The following is a 23,789-nucleotide window of genomic DNA, read 5'->3' as shown; positions in this document are numbered from 1 at the left end:
ATGGTCTGAATTTGAAATGTCAACTTTCCAACCGCCTGCATTTCCTTGACTAATTTATTGAAAAAAATTCATCATCAATCAATAATGGATGAAGATGCTTGACTATGGGCTCATGGGTGAGTGGGCGGTTCACAGGAAGTTAGTACTTGAACAGGATAAGTAGCCTGCATCATCCCACAGTTCACCTCAAATGATGCCTCCTATTTACAACACGCTGACTGATGTGCTTGTACTATGTCACTGTTTATATGTGTGTTTGCTCAGTGTGTGTAATGGAGAGAGAGAACGAGCATATGTACACACAGATATGTGTGTGTTGTCATGCATTTTAACGTGAATTAGAATTGATTCTCCTCACTGTGAGGAAAGTCTGACAAAACTAGATTTTATCCTCAGGTTAGGTTAGGTATAGGCTTGATTTATCTGGTTTTAACTTGTGTGTGTATGTGCCTTGGACTTTTCCAGGATATCACTAGAGCTGACGTTATCAGTTGCTATAACATTATCATTTATATTGAAAAAAAGGATGAATACATTGGTTAAAAAAAAAGGAATTTTAGAGCCAGAAATTGCAAATGTATAGGCAGCATGCACAGCATAGCTTGCTACTATTATGCTACAATGCTACTATTATTGTATGAATGCTGGTTCACCATTCACACTTTTGTGTTCCAAATCTTTTTTTTTTGTTCTTCCATGCGTTTTTCGGTCAATAACTACATCAGCATACTTTCGGCTATAAAAATCATTCAAAACGCAAAATATTCAGCTCTTTAAGAACATATATGATTATATCCAACTATTTTCTATCATTTATACTTTCCTTTCAAAAATATTAAGCTTTTTTATTTATTTTTTTTTTTTTTATACATTGCAACCCAAAGCAGCAAATCTAAAAATCTGCTTAAAGCTATAGGTTTCATTTCATATTCTTTTATTACACTTTGGCCTGCAACGGTTCAAGTTTTTGCATTTCAAATTCCAGAAGTTTCAGCAGTGCAGTGCAGTGTATTTATGCTTTAAGATTCCTCATTTTCAGCAAGGCATTGCCATTTATTTGACCTCTCAGCATTCACACGCATTTTCCAGGATATGCTTTTTTGTTTGTTTGTTTTATGGTAACCGCTACTTACCCTTTAATAATAACACAAATAGCAATGCTTCATGAAGTTAAATTTGAAGGATCATTCCCAAAAATGTTTTTGTTTCTGCTACATGTCAAGGTGATTTTTTTATGACATTGGAAAAACAACAACAACAAAAAAAAAGAAGTCAACATTGGTATTGGCCTTGCAAATCCAGTATGGGTCAGGCTTTAGTACGCTAGTGTATACTTTCTGTTTTTCCAAGCAGTTATTTGCTGCCTTCTCCTCAACAGTGTAGATTGTATCAGTCGTATTGTGGACAGCACCAACTGTAAAGGTCCCACAGCCACTAAGTGGCTCTTTTCTAATCCATACATCCTCTTTCCTTATCTCATCTCCTCTACTCATGGGAGCCAGCCCAAATGTGGCACAAGGCATGGACTATCTAATTAGGTAAAGGCTTGAGCATCCCCCAGGCTCCTTTTGACATAATGCCTGTGTTTTGTCCTACTGTCCTCTTGAGACACTAACAAGGTCTGCCTCCTTTCACTCTTAGAGCTTGTGGGATAGACAGTCATTTCAGAAAGTGTTGTGTCAGGTGGGTGACTTGGGGCTTCTCAGCACAGCTTTATGTTTTGGGTACTAGTTTAATCTTAATGTTGTGTGTCAGTGGAATTTTTACGAATCCACCTGTGTCAACTGTTTCGTCTTATTGTGTCAAGAGTTGTGTTTACTTATCTGGCTGCTATGTTAAAGGCTATTTGCAGTGTAAATGTTTCAATATGTTGCCGGGGTAACCAGGAAAATCTTTGTTTAGTGTCGGTCAGGTGATCAGTCTACAAAGGAACAGCTGATGCTTTGCTTTTATTTCCCATAGACCAAACAGTGGAGTGTGTTTGAGTGTGTGCATGTGATTAGCCTATTTTACTGTTTGTGCATGGAGACTTACTCTCAGGGTTTGCCCTTTTGGTATGACAGTACTTTCAGCTTTAAAAAAAGGGCATTGATATCAACATATCTTGTATATTTAATGAAAATATTATTATATAATATTATATAGCTGAACTGATTTTCTTTATTTATTAGCATATCACCAGAAAATTTTAAAATTACTAATTTGGCAAAACAACTAAACATTATCTAGTTCTAGCTTTTCAATTGTTAGGATTTGCCACTTTTTGGTCTTACATAACATTAAAGTAAGTATTTTAGGGTTTTGCACTTGGTCTGATAAATTAAGCAATGAAAAGACACACACACACCTTTATTTTCATCCCATCCACAGTCCAAAATTTCTGATGAATGGAAGTCATAGTGGTCCATGGTGGACAACAGCAAATCTACATCAAAACATCTGTAACATACTCTCACACAACTCATGCAGTGTAATTTAAGTCTAATTTATCCAGTTATGTGCTCACTACTTCCCAAATAAATGCATTTTGACTAAAACCATGATATTTTAAACACCTTTGCATGAACCTTCTCACACATGGATGAGCAGTGTGCCTGTGCTGTTTATACAGAAATGCTTTAAATATTAAAGTTCTAGCAAAAATGCATTTTACTTTACTAATACCACAGTATGTGTTGCTTTAATATCTCTGGATGTATTTGGCCATCACGACCAATGTTGCAAATCAGTGAGCAGTACTGCAGTGTGATAAAGTATCTTGATCTGCCGGATATTAAATACAGTGGATGAGTAAAAAAAACAACAACAATTGAACAATTGAAATTCTTGGTAATGTAATAAATCATGACATACATTGATATTAGAGTATGAAATTACATAAAATGGGTTCTATATTGCTCATACCAGTCAGTCCTACAACCCATACTTAAGATCAGCATTTCAGTTGTTCCTCCAGCTCCTCCAGCTGCACTTGTGTCTAGGTAGGGGGTCACATTTATGCCGCTAGAATGGGGGAGTCACAGGGAGCACCACTAGTGGTGCAGGGCTGGTATTTACCAGAGCGAAACTGAGCACATCAGCAGGCACGTGTTGACGGCCCCACTGTGGGAAATGAAAAGTGGTGGCTGTGTCACGAGCTGTCTAATCCCTCTCCACCTCCCTCAGCCCTCACCCCGCCCAGCGCTGACAGCTGGTGCAGACGGTTGTTGTGGCTCTGCTGACCGGCACTACTGGCCGAGGGGAGATCACTTGGTGTGAAAGTTATCTGCACAGGCAGACAGATTGGCACTTGACTCCATGTCTCAACTGCCAGTTTCTAAAGCCAACAGGGTTCCAGCCTTTACTATTAAAATAACCAGCTGTCATATTTATGCTTTGTTTATAAAGACTGCCTTAACCTTTGACCTAACTGAATTTCAGTTTTAGTCTTGATGGTATCAGGGCTGACAGAGACCTTTTCTGAGGCAGTCACAGGTCAGGAGTGACTTCCACTCTATTACATTATCAACAGACCTTCATCCTCTGTTACATACTGTTTGTTTAGTGGGCAGTTATAAAGAATAGAATAAAAAAATTTTAAAAAAGCTGTTTTTCATATGCAGGAGAGAAAAGCGGGCAGTTAGATCCTGTAGTAAGATCTGCTGCATGGGGTTGGCTCTCTGTGGAGATTAACAGGGTCGGTTTGCTGCCCTGGCCTGGCCTGGCTTGGCGTAGTTGGGGGGAGGATACTTGTCTGCTTTCACTCTCACATGTTGTCTTTTTTTACCACACAAAACCAAAGTTGAAGTGGCCCAGTTAGTTTACTTGAAAATATGTATTACGGCTCAGTCATGCCCACTAAATGATGTTGTACATTATCAATAATTTGTGTTTTGTCGACTATTCATTTACTTGTATTTTTTTTCTGATAGTCATATATGATTTGCCCCATAATATAGTCCCTTTGTATGTTCTCGGTGTATTTTTCCCGTCTATAATTTAACCTACAGTGTAATCTCCCTTTTCCTTTGTTTCAGACAAGTTCAACACCTACGTGACGCTGAAGGTGCAGAATGTCAAAAGCACGACTATCACAGTGCGGGGAGATCAGCCCTGCTGGGAGCAGGATTTCATGTTGTAAGTGAAACACAGACACAGCGGGATCATGCTGCAAGATTTATTGGACCAATTCAACTTTAATCACATACATCACCAACTGCAATAAATGTCAAATTCATTGTAGATGAAGCGAAGGCTGCACAGACTATACCAAACTCTTCAATGCAAACTCTGACTACTGCAGTATTTTAGACTGTAAACTAAAACTGTCAGCATTTTCAGCTTGGTATCTTCATGAACTGTGTCCTCTATTGGCACAGCAGTCATTCCCAGTGGGTATCTTTCTCCGCTGAGAGCACAGTTTTTAGTTATATGGTAAAATTTCACTGCCTTGATGGAGTGGGCTTCACGAGACTTGCTTTACTGTTTATCTACATGCATGGTACATGGTGCGTCCCTCTGGACATACAGTATTAAAGTAGTAGTGAAAAAGGCTTGAGAGCTATTTTCATGTATTTTTAAGTTTCCTCACCCTAGTTCCTATTAGTTGCTTAGAGCTACAGGAAAGCTGTCTGTTTTTCAAGCTGCACAAGTATCCAGTCAAACAGCTGCTGTTCATTTCCTCCTTGTAATTCATTGGTTTAATTTCCTCATCCTACTTTCCCTGTGAAAGGTATCTATGGTGACGAGAGAGCCAGCACGCTGTCACATGTGTCATTGTTTGTCTTTTGTGAACTCCGTCATTGCAACAGTGTTTGTTTTTCCAGACCTTCATCCTTCCACAGTCCATTAATAATTTGTCAGCGAGGTGTGATTCAACATAAAACATAATCATTCATTGGCAATTCCAGCGAATGCTCGGCACCACTTGTTACAACAAAATGTATTTGTTAAATCATTTAATGGTAACTGCAGCAGTAGTTTGAACCTTTTTATGCCTCTGCACTGGGAATAGCCTTGGCTGAATAGGCATTATGTTTATTCGTTGTACGTCGTGGTACGCCCCATTCTCATGACTGCAATATCTCAGGAACACCTTCAAGGAATTCCTCCAAATTTGGCACAAATGTCCACCTTAAGTTAAGGATAAGCTGTTTAGAATTTTGTGTTGAAAGGCTAAGGTCACTGACCTTGTCCATTGCATTCTTCTGAAGGCAATGTCTCAAGAAAAACTTGAGGGATTTTTTTTCACATTTGGCACAGACATCCACATGGACTCAACAATTAACTGATTAGCATTTGTAGTTGAAGGTCAAGGTCACTTTGACCTCACAAAACATGGTTTTGGCAGTAACTCAAGAATTCATATGCTAATTATGACAAAATTTCACACAGATGTCTAATAGGATAAAGTGATGACAAGTGATGACATTTTCTGTTTAAATGTTCACCTTCACTGTGGCATAATAATCTTCGGCAGAAACACTTTTCTGGCAATTTCTCAATGCCAATTTGGTCCAATACCAAAGTGTTTAAACTAAATTTGGATGCCCACCTTGAAACTGTAGTGCTGCTGAGGGAAAAATGTGTGTAAAGCATCCATATTTTGAAAGACATGACTGCAAACTTTAAATGCAAATTGAAGGAAAACAGCTGTGAGGGTGTAATTCTGGTCATGAAAAAAATGTGAAAAACAAAAAAAAATCAAACAATCAAAAAAAAACATGATCCTTTTTCTTGTTTTCACATTATGCTCCTCGTGGATTGCTGAGAGATAGTTGCTTAAGCACTGGAATTTACGAGATTTCAAATAAAAGTTGATTTGCTGTCTTGTTTTATTTGTTTTAATAGATGAGGCATGGACGATACACAATGATAAAATAAAAAAATCTACAGAAGTGGATTACAGAATCTAAATGGCATCCTAAACAGAAATCTTTCAGTTAAAATGAGGTCAGTTTGATTTGAATTCCTCGCTCGATGTGTTATTTCTGTGGCATTTTGAATGAGCACGATTCAGAGGGCCTATGTCTCTGCACCTGGAAACCCTGGATACTCAGCTCCCTCCCCTGCACTTGTCTCAATTAGCTACTCTCTTTGATTATCTTTTCTCTCATCTTTCTTTTGTTTGGCCTGTCGATAGTTGTAAACTGCCACAGATGAGAATATGCAAATGCCCTTGTCACACGGCTCTTTTCAAAATGGATCGCCATTTTATTGCTGTCATCAAGCTGTTTCTGAGCCCTTTGAATAGCACATTGAATAACAAAACAAGGCTTTAATGGATTATGACAGCTAATACACCACAAAAAGAGGAAGTAGCCTTTGTTTTCAGCCAGTGCTAGGGCCTGGCAGTAATTATGGAGACATGTCTCGTTCAGTGAGAGTGAATTGAATGACATTTTGGAAAGTTTTCTCCTTTTCTTTGTTCTGATAACAAAGCCGAAAAGTACACGGTCATTGTTTCATTCTTTCCTCCACTGACATTTCCCACGCTGTTCATCAGAAAGGGGTTGATATGGAAGCTTGACATTACTTGATACCTGAATACCACCTTTTTTTTCCCTAGTGAGATTAACCGGCTGGACCTCGGCCTCATTGTTGAGGTGTGGAACAAAGGCCTCATCTGGGACACCATGGTGGGGACAGCCTGGATTCCTCTAAAGAGTATCCAACAATCAGAGGAGGTTAGAAAATACACCTACACACCAGTCACATTGTCTAGAAAAAGAAAAAAAAAAAACATACAGTAAGACAGATTTTTTCTGAAAACACTTTGTACTGAAGGCCATTTCTCACTAATCTGATGTGAAAATGAGGTGCGAAAATGCATCCATGCACGGCAGGTGTGGTGTAAATTATTTGCTTTGCAGTGTTCCATTTTCATAAAATAAATAAAAAAAACATGAATGAGGCCCAATGAGTGTGCACCAAATAGCGCCTGTGTCCACTCTACATAAAAATCTACCCAGGCAAAGAATGTCCAAGGGTCTAACTCTAACTACACAGTAAAAAAAAAACAAAAAAAAACTTATCAGACATCAAATTTAATGCCAGCTGTTTTCAACTAGCCCTGTTTCATGACCAATATATAATGATAGGCGATCTCAAGCCAAATTTGTTGTTGCAGTGTTTAACGTGCAACATAGGGTGTTGATAGACCACATTGACAAGATGTTCATTTTAGTAGCGAGCTATCTATGACCGGGAGGTATGACATCACTTGGGACAAAGGATGTAATTGGCAAACATATTGGTTCGAAACAGCTTTTATTTTGGGAAAAAAGTGACTAGAATCCATCCATGACTGGAAAAAGGGATTCTTTTTGCTCTTCCTTACTGACAATACTATGTTTCTCATTGTTCATTCTAAGTGCGATATCATAGGCAGCAGGCCCTGCTGAGTTTATTGAAGATATTTCACCTCTCATCCGAGGGGCTTCTTTAAGTTGTTCTTGTGTGAGAACTGAAAAAGTCGGTCAGGTGAGAGGTGCCTCGTTTTTAAGAAACTCGAGCAAGTTCACTTGCCTACGATATAGCATTTAGAATTACCATGACTTGGATGACATAGAATCTTCACCAACACATTTATCACTTCATATTTCCCTTTAGTATTTTCTTTTATCTGCATATACACTGAGGTATATTGGGGCTTTAGTGTTAATTAGCATGAACATTATACAAATTCTCAAAAATAATACCTGAAACATGTTAGTCTTGCTAATGATAATGACATAGACTAGATAAATGAATAGATGCAAAGAAGGTACAATTGTGTACCAAGCTATATACTAACACACATATATAACTGGGGTGTAGAACCCAAGGCCTGGCGCTAGACAGACAGTGGTAAGCAGTGAAGAAAAAGACAATGAGGATGATATTGTCTCATATCAATCACAGGCCCTTGAATAGTATCATATTGTGGCAGACTTTTTGATATCAGCAAAAATCCTTTTGTTGTCCAAAGAACTGATAGAAGATCGCGTTGTAATGAAACTTGTGATTTACACTCATATGTAATTGCAGGAGGGTTCAGGTGAGTGGCTCTTTCTGGATGCAGAGGTCCTGATGAAGGCTGATGAGATATATGGCACCAAGAACCCAACGCCTCATCGAGTCCTGCTGGACACTCGCTTCGAGCTGCCTTTTGGTGAGATATCAGTGTTGACAATCCCTATTTTTCACTTACAGTGTATTACTTATTCAGGTAGTTTAACACTTCCAGAATGAGGTAAATCTAGAATGAATGAACCACACTTAAGCTCAGCTACTTATGTAAGACATTTCCCTTTTGCTGTCATCTCTCAAGTACCTGCTCTGACAACAGAGTACAATAGTGATTGTGGTTACCGCAGGGCAAATCAAAGCTTGAGCCACTGAGTTACAAAGGCTACACGTGTTTCCTGCTGAAATGTCAGCAGTCTGTTTCTGAGGCTACACAGGAGAAACCATCCAGCCCTGGGCACTGTCTAACAAATTGCTGATGTCTTGTAACCTGGTGTCCCGTTGTCTTATACAAGCATACCCTGCACTGATTTCTCAACTGAAATATAAGCCATATGAATGACATGCATGAGTAAAGCATGTCACTTTTTTTTTTCCCTGTTTGAAGTTAAATCACAACAAAATAGTATTATTTTACTGCATGATGCAAAGAAGGACACTTACACTGAAGAGCTAGTGGCTAGAAAAAGGACACTCTTAGATATTCATCTTTGTCTCTCTGGCTCCACTGGGGATTCTGAGTTTCTGTCTTGCTTAAATTGAGGGCAGTGACTCGTCACTGGAAGATCTTCCTTTATTAACTTAAGTTCAGTTAATACAATTTGGTCTTTGCCAGATTGTTCCATTGTGGCCAACAGGATTAAGAAACCATTACAAGTGCTTTTAAATATTTTGCTAACATGAAGCTAACACAACTGTAAGAGACTTCATGTCCACTCCTATTTGTAATTACATTCTAGATTTCCATTATGGGATATCTCCTAGTTAAAATTACAGATATTACAGATAACTGTGTTATATATCCAGTATAGCTATTAGTATTATCATATAGCTATTATGTTAAAACAGCTTGCATATGAGCCCATTATTTAATTTTATTTTTCTCACCTGTTAACAAAGTGCTCCGTAAGATTGGAGGGTGAAATGTGCCCTTTGCTCCTCCTGCTCACTGTCTTTGACCACAGTTTTATCTATAGTATCTCTGTTACTGACACATCATATCAGGCTCAAGCCTTGTGATCAAAAGGCATCAAAGTTAAAGCAGGGTGCCAGTTCACTGAGTGGGAGCGAGCTTCTGTCTCTGTTTTAAGAAGAGATCTTTAAAGGTTGCAGGAGGCCATCATGACCACCAGACCCAACAGAGCTGTTCATTACAGCTGTGGGTCGGTGCGGCTTTGAAGCCCTGGCCTTTGTGAGTGCAGCCTTTAATGTGCATGTGTCTACAGAGCAGCACCATTGTTGCCCCTTAAAGGTGGGAATGGTCAGAGTGCCTGATATGGCACCTTATTTCTTATTTTTGATATTATTATTTTTTATATATGGAAGTGGTTAACTTTAAAGGGACAAGGGGTGACAACATGAGATGACTTATTGATATACAAATAGTCATTTGGGGGATGAATATTCATTTAGTAGTTTGTGGCCATTACTACGGTAACTATCTGTTTTCATCTCCTCATTGCTAAGAGGCACATGAGAAATTAAACATAAATGTAGTATGATGGCATCTTGGCGAAAGCTTGAAATCAGAGGGAGCAAGATGTTCAAATAATCCAACTCCAAACACAGGTTCATATGTGTGTTTCCTTATTCTATGCACAATTATGTACCAGACATCCCAGATGATGAGGCACAGTACTGGACAGGCAAACTGGAGCGCATCAATACCATGAGAATCGATGATGAGGTAAAGTACAATTTAACAAGATTTTACAATGCATCTGTGTGTGTTGAAATGATAAGCATATTCAATGTCCTGTTGGTTTGAGTGTTTGCGATTCACTGTTATGTAAACAGATAAGGAAAAAAGTTTCTTTGTTATAAAGGGCGTGCTTGTATGTTCCTGTTTACCACTTCTTGTGGTCATGACGCAGAGCTGCTATATTTATTTTTGTTGTAAATGTTGATGGAGTCGTGCCAGTGAATTTCTGGTGAATAAAAGCACTATGACAACATGGAAAACATACTTGATGCCTGCTGTTTTTCTCTTTGTCTCTTCTGTAGTACCCTCTTCAGGATGATGTTCAGAGTCGCCCACTGCCATTTGCGGCTTCCCAGTGCTGTGAGTGTGCCTGACCATACTGCTCTCTGCCTCTAGATGGAGCCAGTTCTCCATTCTTCTAGCTTTCAGGCTTCGATATTATTTCCCCTCATATAATTTCTTTGACCCTGACGTACTGCCTAATGTAGTTGGATCCTCTTAATCAGAGTTGAAGATGAAAGATTCATTTCAGCTACAGCCTGTTGATATTTTAAAAACTTAACTGAGGATTCATATGCATGCTAAATATTCTTGACAGTTTGTTTTCCACTCTGAGAGCCACTGATAGTTCCCTAATCCTACCACTGTAACAACACAGGGATACTATTTTTTTATTTATTTTTTTGTTTTAACCCCTGCCTCCACTGACTGTACCTCTCACTTGTAACATCTGCACTTTCACCAGGCAACTATTTCGGATGGGCTGACCCACTGAGTATGTAAAGCACACTTTGATGAAATTCTCCCCCTGGCCAGTCCTCAGTGCCCTCTGCATGTCCTGTTGCCCCACATTCCCCAATAACATGTGATCTATAAAGCTTCCATGCATTTTATTTTCCAAATTTCACTCCAACACTTGATTTTCCGCAATGTTTTCCTTAAACTTTTTGGCCTTTGTACTTTCCTTCCCTACTCTTGCTGTTTGTCATCTTTCTATGCTCTATGCTGATGTCATTTAATTGCCATTACCCATGTGTACTTTATCCTAAATTACTGGTTTAGCACACATCTAAGAAAAACAAAAGTCAGGACAACTCTCTATGAAATTGTACTCCATGCATCTTTTTATAAAGACTTTGTTAGAATGTAATAGTGATATTGAGATAAAATGAAATGAATGAAAGTCTGACAAACAGCAGGGACCCTTATCAAATCAAAAGGGGTGAAAATTGCAGTTACATCACATTTGACAATACATTGTCCTCCGAAGAAATATCAACAGAGTCATCTTATCTTTCACCCTCTCACTTTATCTCTTTGAAAAGATAAACTCAGCTGTCCCCTCCAGCAGACACCAAACTCAAGGGTAGCTCTTAAAAGTTTGTTTTCCAAAGGTCTTTTTGGGTACTGGTATCGGGGATGGTAAGGTCACTTTCAAAAAGTAGTTTGTGTCGATGCTCTTATGATCAACACTGGTCTGTTATTTTAATTTTTGAAGTTTCACATTATAAACACAGACCAACTGTTAAAACTAATGTGTATACAGATGCTGATTAAATTTCTATACCCTCTCCCCAACTGAGGCAGTAACTCAATGCAAGTCAGAACTATTCAGGACACATCAAACTTCTGTGAAGTTGTTCTTGCGTTTGTATAAGAAGGTGTAACTGTTGCATTTGCATTTAATTATTCTGCTCATTTTTTGTGCCCGTCTTCCTTTTAACAAGACAAAAGTAGTAATTAGTTGCAAATTAGTCACAACTGTAGCTGCATCTGTAAATTGTATTTCTCTTTATGCATTGTTGATGTCGACAGTATCTACAAGACAATACAGATTAATAATAGGGCAGTGTCTTCCCTTTAGCAGGAGAGCTTGCATGTGTTAAGAAATAGGATTTTAAAAGTGCATGACCATTGCCCTCTCAACCTCCCTATTAACCTGGCATATATTGACCCACCGTTTGTTTTTTCTTCAGCTCTTAACAGTTTTCTCCACATGAGTAAAATGTGAACACGGATGCATCTTCAGTTTTGACATGAGTTAATTCTAAGCCAGCAGCAAAAAAAAAATACTTGCCTCAACACGAAATATACTGATGTGTCAGGAACAATTCATTTATTCAGCTCACTCTATTACCTGTTGCAGCTCTGGATGACCAGGACAGTGCTGTAGATGACCGGGATAGCGACTACCGCAGTGAGACGAGCAACAGTCTGCCTCCACGTTATCATACAACGGCTCAGCCAAACTCCTCCATGCACCAGTATCCCATGGGGCCTCGGCAGCAGCATCACCCAGACTCCTGCACAGATTCTGTCCACAGTTTTGATCTGGACTACAGGGACCAGAGAGGAACCAGGTAGACAGAGTATCCACTGACTCACATGAACACACCTCCACTCACTCAGTCACTCCAGATGAAACTTTGAAAGGAGACAGCCAATGCAAAAATACAAGCAATGGCATCTTTGTTAAACACAAATTTCACCATGGTTGGATGTCAAGCCAATCTTTATCTCGGCAATTTACTGTCAAGACAAACAGCCATGTTTTCTCACGACTTCTACTAACAATCACAGTTTCCTCACTCACAGTGTCTCTTAATTTCTTTCTATAAATCTTTCTATAAGATATATAGCCATAGATATCCACTTAAACATTTACAGTGGCAGAAGCAGTAAGTTTATCAGGCTTCTTATTTTTTTTTTCTTTTAGATAGTTTGCCAGACCAAGAATCTGCTGTGCCCCAGTATTTGGTTTATTCGGCTGCTTCAGTAGACCAGGAGGGATTTGTGCTCTAGAGGCAGAATAGGTTCCCTCTCACCCTGTCCTCGCAGCCTAAGTGCTGGAGTGGATTTAGGCTTTCTCTAGTTTTTAATTCCTATTATTATTATTGTCCACTAACTTCCACAGTAGGAGGCTTATCAGACTATTTGTTTTTTTATGACTGAAGTTGTAGAATGCAGTTGAGATTGCCAAATGTGTGTGTGGTGACTAAAATTATATATTTACATTGAAAAAAAATACAATATTAGATGAAAAGACGACCCCCAATACCAATGCTATAGAAATAATAATATATTGTTATAACATATTGTAACACTACACAGTTGTTTTGAGGCCACTTTTGGTCAATAAAACAAATGGTCTCAGTGCATGGAGTCTACTTTTGTGCAATCGTGGATTGTCATGGAATACATGTGTACCAGTGAGACTGCTGCAAATCTGCCTGTGTGGACTGATAGGACGTTGATCCGGATAATTCAACTTCAGAAATAAAAATGGGATTACAGCCAGGGAGCGCTCATTGTTAATGTGTCTTGTTGTCATGAGGGTCTGTTGTGTCGGTTAAAGTTCCTGGTAGTTTGAAAGGCTCTGAACTTGGTTTGGTCATATCACCAAGGAAATCCCTTTGTCACACATGCAGGGAGTAGGTCAGTGACACACACTCATTTCTTTGGTGATTAAAAACTTGTTAAGTGCATGCCATATGGTGCTCATTTAGCATGTGTTTCTCATGAACGCTCTTGCAGGCTCAGTGTTAAAGTGCTGATAAGCATGGCTGTTGCTATGGGAATTAACAAAGATCTATATTCACAGAGGCACATGCCAGCATGGAGGCACACACACTTTCAAACATATAGTTTGATTACCCATGCACATTAAAATGTGTAATAAGGTTTTTTTGTAATTTGTAGTTTTTTCAGGGTGGCTAAGCTTTCTGATAACAATGCAGTAAAGCTGTCTTCAATTCTTACAAGATCATTTTGATGGCTAAATATTAATTTAGCCTGTAATTTCTGTTAAGAATGTTGTAATATTATTACAACATTGATAACTTAGAATATCGTCACATTTGCATGAAACTGTTTTTGTCTTATGTTCTCTATTTATCATTCTGCTTAACTTGTGTTTGCATTTTTTCTTCTTGTTTTGTGCTTCTTCTTTTTCTATCCCTGTACCATTTCTATTCCTGTTGTTAAATCCATTTTTAACTCTAAATTAGATCATTAAACCATAAAGGAAGGGTCAGAATTATACCTGTAGATTCTGGCATGGGGGTTGAAGATTGGGAAAAGAAATACAAAGGGCAGGGCAAGCCTCAACTGAGTGACTTCTTGGATGACGAGGAGGACAATGTTATCCTTCGAATGGGAAGACCCTATCCTGAGCCATCACACACCTCTATCCGTCAAAATAGCCAACACAGTGGTTTTCTGCCTCCCACCTACCCTGAGGGCTATGACACTATTGATCGACGGCGAAAGAAAAAGATAAGGGACCCAGGAGGATTGCTCAGTATAGAGGCAGACAAAATGAGAGAGGAGGATTTTCCCTCTGACCTTGCTCTGCTCCGTGAGAAGAGAGGGGAGCTGTTTATGCGGCAGGTAGTTGAGATGCAGGAAGAGGAGGAGCGCATGACATCTTGCCTCAGGCCATACCAAAATGGTCTTCTCTACAAGACAAGGATGTGGGCGAAAAATGAGCTAGACAACACTTTAGAGAATTATGTGGCATACAAAAAAGAGCAAGATGCTAGAATGAGGGCACGGTTTGATTTTGATTTAGAGAGCTCTGATGACCTGCACTACCCCATAGGAGCAGAGGAGGATATTGATGACCTTGCCTGTATAGCAGACGAGAATGCAAGACATTACAAAGACAGGTATTCTTACTCCTGTCACACAGAAAATTCTCAGGGTCCTCGAGAGAAGAAGTGTGGAAAAACTAAAATTGGAGGATGGGCTCCGGAGGCAATGCTTTCCCCTGTAGAGGAACCAAGTGATGAATATGTAGACCCTATGGATGAGCTCCAGTGTCTAGTTGAAACAGTTTCTGAATACCTTGCTGAGAAAGAGGAGGAAATAAGCAAGTACGGTTCCCTCCCTAAATCAAGCAAATCTAGGCTATCATCCCTGGGCAGTTATAGAACGGATTCTTTTGGAGAGGACCAAAATACTTCTTCAAAGGATCCGAGAGGAGAAACCCAATCACATACTTCTTCTGATCAGGGCATTTCAGGGGTAAAAAATGCCATGAGCTCATTATTTAGTTCTTTCACTGATAGAGTTGGAGGAGGCCCCAAACAGCCTGTCCTGTCTCCACAAGCCCAATCGAGCTCATTATTTAGTTCTCTCACTGATAGAGTTGGAGGAGGCCCCAAACAACCTATCCCACCTCCACAAGTCCTGTCTGCACAACCCTCAGACCAATCTGGACTAACAAAACTGTTTTCCTTTATTCCTAAATCAAAAAGTTCAGCTCCTGTAGCTGTTGTATCTCCAGTAGAGAGTCCTCATGAAAAGTCATTCAGTTCTTTGCCTTCTCAGCTACCACGTAATGCCAAGACTCACGATTATAATCAAGAAACATATGCTCCAATAAGGAGTCAGACTCAAACAAGTACAAAAGAACACGGACCAGAGTTTCTAACCAAATCCCAAAGTGTGCCAGGAAACTCAGTTTTAGGGAAATTGAATCCTTTAAAGCTTTTTTCAGCAGGGGATAATGGCAACTCAGTCGAACAGACACCAAACTCCACATATTCTCAAGGCCATGCAGAGTGGGATGAGAAACGTGGTCATCAATGTAAACAGCCAATGACAACAGAGGGAGGAAGGAAATCAGAAAAATTAAGAAGTTCATCACATGAGAACTATTCGGACCTAAAACAAGATGAAAACATATATGGCAGACAAAGTCAGATGATTTACAAACAGGAAAATGTGCCTACTCCAGGGCCAGAAAAGCTGACTGGCCAAACACAATCAGCCAACACTGGATTCTTTAGCCCGTTCAAGAAGTCATTGAGTTCATTGATCACACCTGCTATCCCCATTCCACCTCAGGGTGCTCCTCCTGTAGCGGTTTATCCAGTGTTTCGATCCACAGAGGAACCCCGACTAGAGAAACCAGTGGAGGACCCATCATTGAGTAGTAAGCTTAAACTGCCTTTCCTCTCCTCTGAAAATGTCTCCACTCAGCAGCATGCCAAAGCAGAGGGAAGTATGCTCTCTGGTTTTCTAAAGTTTGCATCCAGTGAAGATGTTAGTGCCTCAATGGCCACACAGAATCCTGCGCAAGCATATCATGATTCAACTTCAACAACCTCCACCACCTTTACACAGAATTCTGCTGTACCCAAGGAAAATACAGGGAAAGGGTGGTTTTCCAACATGTTTAACCCTACCTCTGCTACATCTGGTTCCAACCAGAATATTACTGGTAATCAGCAATCTCAGAACAGCAAAGTGGCATCTGGCCCACATTCACAACACACAACAAATCAGAACCCAATGGCAGCCTCTCATGGAATGCAACACCAAGCTCCAAATCAGCCTGAATCTCAGAGTTTTTTGACAGGTCTTTTTAAAGGGACCTCGAATGAGGACATCTCTAATATTGGCTCTAACCAGCCCAAACAAGGAGGACTTCTCTCTGGACTTCTTAAATTTGGCTCTGCCAGTGACCTATCTGGCAATTTGCCACACCAGGCTTCCTATAACAATCAACCACCCAGAGGCACTAATCCCCCACAGTTTCCTAACCACCCTCCCCCACAACAAGGTTCTTCAGCACCACAGATGGGGGGCCTTGTCTCAGGGCTATTGAAGTTTTCATCAACAGAAAATATACCACAAAAAACACAGCCATCTGAAGCTGAAAAGCAGAGGAACATCCCTGGGCATTACTCTGGTCAGCAACAGACTTCAGATGAAGCTCAGCAAACGCAACCTCAGCAAAGGGGCCTGTTGTCTGGCTTGCTTAAATTTGCACCCTCTGAGAATGTTCCCAGCAGTCAAACAATTCAGCAACAACAAAGCAATGTTCAACATAATCAATACGGTGTCAATCAACAGAATACTCAGGGTCCAACCCGAGGGCCTCAACTCAGGAATAGAACACCAAGTCAGCAACTTGCTCAACAAGAGACCAGTAAACCAGGCTTTACTCGACAACAAACGGTTCCACTGCAGCGACCACCATCCCAACAAAGTGGTCTTTTATCTGGTCTTTTTAAATTTGCTTCAGCTGACAACATTAAGACACAACCGCAACAGTCAGCTCTGCAGCAGGGAATTACCCCAAGTAAATCCAGCCATGAGCGACCAACGGCAAGGAATATCCCAATTTCCAACCAAAATAAACAACAAATTAGCTCAGCAGAAAAGCCAACTCAAGCAAGTGGTCTGCTTTCTGGACTGTTCAAGTCCTCATCAGAAAGTGTTCAACAGCAACAGCCCAAAAGCATCTATGAGACACAGCAACAAGCCAAAGTGCCAAGCAGCCATACCACTGAAACACAGGTGGGGACAGCAAGCCAATCTGGAGTGCTCTCAGGGTTGTTTAACAAGCTAACAAAATCATCTGAAAATATCGAGACAACATGCCAGTCATCAACTGGCCAATCACTGCATCAGAAAGACAATAATTGCACAACCACAATGAAGACCCCACTACAAACACAGTTGGATACTAACGTAATGCAACAGTCCTCACAAGAACATGCAGAGAAAGAGAGGAGGATTCCACAAGCTGCCCAACAAGGGTTCTTATCTGGACTGTTTAGCAAAAATGTAACAGCGGACCCTTGTGCTCCTAAACAAGTGGAAATGTCAGGTCAAATTAGAGAACAGACACCCGCAACTATGTTAACGGAATTACATTCAGGCATATTGAAAAGTGCTTCCTCAGACTTTGGAAGCCAAAGAGTTGTTCGAGATTCTTCAAAACCAGGACAAAGCAGACACGCTTTAATCCATCCACCAGTCTCAATTGATACTGAGAGTTTAGACCTAAGAACATCTGCCACTTTTGCAAGATCTCTTCAGAGTCAGGCAACATACTCCTCAATTAGCACAGGTAACTTACCCCAATTGTATTATTCTGGCTCACTTCAGTCACTTCACCCAATCGCTTATAGTACAGGAAATATCCATTCCCTTTTACAAAGCCGAACAACTTCCCCATTAATGTCCATGCAGCCTTATATTAGTGGAAGCAACTCCTCTTTGTATGGAGCAGCAGGGCAAAAGCTTTACCAAGGTCAGCTGTCCCCCTATGGAACAAGTCCCTCTTATGATGAAAACCAGTGGATCCGTGAAAGTGCTCTCTGGCAGCAGTTTCAGAATGAGTCTCTGAATTATCAACTCCAGGGAGAGAATCCAGTCTTTAGACAAGGCCATGAAAGTCCGTCATTACAAGCATCTCCTCTTCTCTGCAGCCCCTCAAATACATATCAGCCATTTAACTCATCCATGCAATGGCAAAGTGCTGTTTGCCAAGAGCATATTCAACCATATCAATGTCAGGGACGCAGCAATAATGATCCATATCCCAAGAGGAAATTATGGAACAGCCATGAAGACTTGGGAAACATAGCATATGCATCTAATGAGGAGGGTGCACTGAACTTAACTAATAAACAGAGTAATGCAAAGTTTGGGAAATGGCATTCATTTAATGATGGCAGCACTTACAGCTTAAATGGGGTTTCATATCATGAAGGTTATTATGAGGAGACAGCACCAAGCTTATCTTATTCAGCTAATTGGCAATATGGAATGGATAATGCACACCAACAGAATTATCATACTGATGGTATGTTCCATCAAAGTCAGTTTAATTTGAGTAGACCATTAGATTCAGATTTTCCTCCAAGCGCCAGAACTGAGACAGAAGACTCCCTCTACCTCGAAGACACTGAGTGGTATCAGCAGTGGCTTGCCCTTTTAGAGCAAGGAATGTGGTGGCCAGCAGAAGATGGTGACTGTGGCTACTTTGTTTACACAGATCATGAGTACATTTATGCCTTGCTTACAGATGCAGCAGGCGAATATGTGTATGCATGTGCACCTGAAGGTGAGTCTCAGGGAAATGCACAGAAATTGGATGGTTTTCCCAGTGCTTGGCTAGACAGTGAAATGGTTTCAGTGTGTGGCTTCAAAATTCCTCTTTACAATGAGGATGAGCTTCTTTGGCTACCTGGTCAAGATCACAATGATTCTCAACTTCTTAATGCCCCCCTAGACTTGTCTGCTGCCTATAGAAAGGGAAATCAGATTATGAATTTAAATCTGGAGCAGTTCTCTCAAATGTTTGAAAATTCATTTATGTCACAGGGGCAACGGGATGTGGATTTCACAACTTACAGACTAAACAAAGTCAGGATAGATCCAAGACAACACAGTTACATCTATGAAGACCAATGCAAAGATGTCATTGACCTTTCCTGTCATAATAGAAACCACAGTGGCCCTTATTGGAACAACCAGGAAGTTAAGACATATCTTGCTCAGAAGGTTGCTGTATCCCTTAACTCCACTCCAACTGCAAATTCCAATCAACAGTTACTATACAACTGTTATCAACCTTGCCAACGGAGGCGCTCATCCACTGGGGTAACAGTGAAGCATGTTGATGATGTATCTGAGAAGGAATGGAGGGAAAGAGTGTCTCCAGGAGAAGAACAGCCTAATCGCCAAATCAAAAAGATTTCTTCCCTCATATCCTCTTTTGTGGGCAAAACATCACAGGCAGAATTAACCAAAACTGACACATCCTCCTGTGATAAAATCCCTGACAAAAATTCGAAGAACATTCTTACATCAAGTTTCCAAAGTCTGAAGTCAAAGATCATAAAAGAGGATTCCCCGGCTGAAGTGACTCAGCAAGATGTAACTGTTAAACAGCAAGTGCAGAGGCCAGCTAACACACAGGGAAGAATTTTGCCCACAGTACAAGCAACTGCTCAAGTGACTCAGCCCTCAATTCAACTGCATACAGCTTCGCAGAAACCAAGACTATCACGTCAGACTACCATGTCACAACAACCAGCTCCACAAACACAGCCCAATGCCACAGTGCCTTTAAAGGAATCTCTTATTAAACCTGGACCACCTGGACAATTAACAGCTGGTAAACCTATTGATGTACCAGAGGAGAAACCATCTGAGCAACCTGCAGGCATCATGAGCTTTCTGAAATCTACAGTGGGTATAGAGGAACCCATGCCTGATGCCCAGAAATCTTCTCAGACATCTACCAGTGAACAGAGCAAAAGTGGCAGTTCTGCTTCCTTACCAGGCAGTACCCCTACAAATAAAGAGGCCACGGGGGTGTCAAATCTCTTTGGATCAATTAGCAGCCTATTTAGTACTGAGCCCTCTCCTCCACAGAAACAGCAAATGAAACCTAGTGTTACAGAGGGTTCACTTACATCAGCATCTAGACCAAAGGGTATACAGAGACAACAAACAATGGACCAAAGTGGTACTCCTCGGCCCACACAGAGCCAACCCCCAAACAAAAGTATGTCCCAAGCATTTTCACCCAGTTCTTCCACAAGTCCTGCTGCGAGCCAATTGAAAACTGTGCCTCCTACAGAACAAACAAAACAAGAAACAGGAACTAAACCATCTGGTGGACTGTTTGGATTTTCAATTGGAGAAATGCTGGCAGGACCAACACCAGCTGCCCAATCTGGACCCACAACTCAATCACCTGCATCAGCTACAGCTCCACAGGAAGAATCACTTGGTAAAAGTATATTATCTATGTTTAGTGGGCCAAGCCCTCCACCAGCCTCAACTGAAACTGGGCCCTTGCCTCAAGCACATCCACCAAATGCAGCTCCACAACCTCCTCAACAAGAATCAGTTGGTAAAAGTTTATTATCATTGTTTGGAGGATCAAGTCCTCAGCCTCCTCCTCAAACCAAGCAAGCTGCCGAGGTATCACAAAAGGGCACTGTTCCTCCAAAAGATCCCCCAAATTCAGGATTCCGTTCAATTTTCAGTGGTCCCAACACCCAACAACAAGCCCAAACAGGATCTTTTCTAGGGGGAATTCTGCCTGGGTCATCAACTTCATCAGAAAGCCCAATGAAGGGACTGTTTTCAATGTTTAGCGATCCCAGTCCTCCACACCCTCAGCCACCAACATCGTTGTCTCAACAAAGAGTAGCCAAATCACAAACTCAACCACAAAGGGGACCTCAGACACAATCTAAACCAGAAGCACAGCCACAAGCACAAGGACAGCCAGCCACCTCTGTTCTTGGGGGATTACTGGGTGGCTTGTCTACATCTAGTGAAAGTCCAAAAAGTACTTTGTTCTCCATGTTTAGTGGTCCCAGTTCTCCTCAAACACCTGGGGCTGGTGGAAGTGCAAATTTGTCCACTTCCCCAGGGACTGCGGCACCTAAAGAACCCGCAAAGAGTATACTTTCTGTTTTTAATGATGCTGTGTCACCTGCACAGCAAACTCCTGCTGCCTCATCTACTATTGTTTCAGATTCTAAAGAGCTACCAACAGCACAAGGTTCCTCCCAAATGTCAGCTGTTTCCAGCAGCCATGTCCCATCGGTAGCCAATGAAATATTGACTAAAGAGCATGTTAGCTCATCCACCAGTGCTACTGTAGATACTTCGCAGGGTGCCACAATGAAAGACACTAATATTGCATCTATGGAGCCAAATTCAGAAGATGTCACTGTGCAAAAGAAAATAGGCACCGAAGGTACACCCCAAGATTCTGCTCCCTCTAAAGAACCACCACTTTCTGGCCTTATGTCTATGATCAGTGGATCAGGCCAACAGGCTCCATCCTCACAAGCGGGATTCATTTCAGACAGTCCAGGAAAAGGTTTGCTTTCATTATTTTCTGGGCCCAGCACTGAACCGAGCCCAAGCCAGACAGGTCCTCCACCTCCTGGGTCTGCACCTGGATCATCGGGCACCCAGGATCCACCAGCCAAAGGTCTGCTCTCTCTGCTTGGAAGTTCTGCCCCTCAGCCCTCTTCTCAGCCTGGAGGTTCTCTTTTAGGGGCAATGTTTGGAAGCTCTACAGCCCAAACAGCAGCTTCTCAAACAGGGGGGTCATTGCTAGGGGGTTTATTTGGAGGGTCTGCCCCTCAGGCTGCTCCTCAAGCTGGTCCCACAAAGACTGGAAGCTCTGCTCCTCCAACAACAGGCTCTCAGGCAGGAACATCCTTATTTGGAGGCTTGTTTGGTGGATCTGCTCCCCAGGCTGCTGGATCTCAGGCAGGTGGGTCAATTTTGGGTGGAATTTTTGGAGGATCAGCAGCAGCAACTACAGCACCCCAGAATACTGCGCCATTTGGTGGATTGTTTGGTGGGGCTACTAACCAAACTTCAGCACCCCCAAGTGGTAGCTCTATATTGGGAGGTATTTTGGGGGGATCATCTTCTCAAACAGCTACTGCACAGACTGGTACATCTCTTCTTGGTGGCATTTTATCTAAAGGTTCAGCTCCTAATGAGGCACTTGATAAAAATGTGCCTTCTGTGCTTGGAAGATCTGTTCCACCAACAATGCCCACCACAACAGCTGCACCAATACCCAATGATGAAAAGAATACTTCTACTACAGTTCCCACAGAAACTTCTTCTGATGCAGCTGTTCTGTTAAAAAACAGCGATGACAGTAAAACTGCTCAAGTTTGTCCTGAAGCATCTGTCATTGATACTGATAGCAAAAGCAAAGACCAGGCAGAAACACTGCAACAAACCGACAGCACAGTTCAATGTCTTGAGGCAAGCTTACCCAACACAGATGACAGCGTTATGAAAGAAGTTCATTGCCAAGATGCTGACAAGCCAGCTACTTCAGCTAATGATATTCAGTCTAAAGAATCTGAAACCAGTGCACAAGCACAGCAACCTACAGGACCAAAGCTTGTGATTGGCCAGTCAGGTCAAGATACAGAACCTCCTAAAGTAGAAGAGGAAACACCAACTCCTCAGTCAGCAAGTACTGTAGTCGAGGAACAGCAAAAGCCTCCAGAGCCAGAGAAATCTGTTGGTGATGCAGCAGCAGATGCAGTTACAGGCTTTATGTCCTCCCTTTTCAAACCAGCGGTTGCTCCCTCTGAAGGTCCCCAGCAACAGCAGAAGAACTCACTTTTTGGACTAGGAGGAACAGCACCCCAAGCTGCTTCTGGTCAGAGTGGAACATCACTATTGGGAGGTATTTTCGGAGGGTCCAACACTGAGACAGCAGCTCCCCAAACTGGGGGATCATTACTAGGAGGTTTATTCAAGGGGTCTGCTCCTCAGCCTGGTCCTCAAACCAATGCCCCCACCACTGGAGGGTCAATATTAGGCGGGATGTTTGGTGGAGGAGCTGCTGCCAAGTCTGCAGGTCCCCAGACTGGTGGATCATTACTGGGTGGGATGTTCGGAGGATCTGCATCAACAGCACAGCCTGGTGGTTCTTTACTTGGAGGAATGTTTGGAGGAGCCACTGCTCAGACTGCAGGATCCCAGACTGGAGCATCAATACTTGGGGGCATAGGCGGATCTTTATTTGGGGGTATGGGACAACCACCTAAGCCCTCTGAACCAATGCCAGCTGAGCGCAAGCCAGTGCCTGGCACTATTCCACAGGTACAGATTAAGAATGAAAGTGTGCCACCAGAAGTATCTTCATCTGGCACTGAGACTTGCACAAATCAAAGTGTGGATTCAACGCTACCAGATAATGATCAAGTAAAATCTGGCAACCTTTCAAATAGTAGTGCTGTAGCATCTGATACAGCTTGCCCAGAAACCTCTGCTGTCACAAGTGATTCTATTAGAACTACATGTGACATTACCCCTCAGAAAGAAAACACAGAGAAAGAGACTCCAGCTGTTGAGGGAGAGATAATACATGAGAAGCCAATGATCATTAAAGGAGAACCTGAGAGTAAAGAGAGTGATACATCAGCCCCAACTGATGCCCAAGAAACAGGTAATACTGCTCCTCCAGTTAATCAGTTGCCCAACAATGTAGAGCCACCTCAAGCTAAGTCTCTCCTCGGTTTTATATCAACGCAGAGTGATGCAGGAAAATCTCTTGGATCCTTATTTTCACCAA

At 41.5% G+C, this 23,789-nt stretch overlaps 1 protein-coding gene across 5 annotated transcripts in view; it reads left to right on the top strand.

Moving 5' to 3' along the window:
• LOC121959524 (protein unc-13 homolog B-like) overlaps positions 1–23,789 on the top strand; it is a 72,275-nt gene that overhangs the window by 12,234 nt on the left and 36,252 nt on the right. For 3 of the 5 annotated variants that reach the window (XM_042508871.1, XM_042508870.1, XM_042508874.1), the window contains exons 3-9: positions 4,017–4,116; positions 6,548–6,665; positions 8,008–8,131; positions 9,819–9,892; positions 10,210–10,267; positions 10,653–10,682; positions 12,054–12,267. In XM_042508871.1, coding sequence (XP_042364805.1) covers positions 4,017–4,116; positions 6,548–6,665; positions 8,008–8,131; positions 9,819–9,892; positions 10,210–10,267; positions 10,653–10,682; positions 12,054–12,267 — 718 coding nt within the window. The remainder of the gene's footprint in view (positions 1–4,016; positions 4,117–6,547; positions 6,666–8,007; positions 8,132–9,818; positions 9,893–10,209; positions 10,268–10,652; positions 10,683–12,053; positions 12,268–23,789) is intronic. The other 2 variants (XM_042508875.1, XM_042508872.1) reach the window with 1 other exon arrangement.

This window comes from Plectropomus leopardus, chromosome 20 (genome assembly GCF_008729295.1).
Source record: "Plectropomus leopardus isolate mb chromosome 20, YSFRI_Pleo_2.0, whole genome shotgun sequence".
NCBI classification, from domain to species: Eukaryota; Metazoa; Chordata; class Actinopteri; order Perciformes; family Serranidae; genus Plectropomus; species Plectropomus leopardus.
This window is presented reverse-complemented; position numbering and strand designations above follow the sequence as displayed.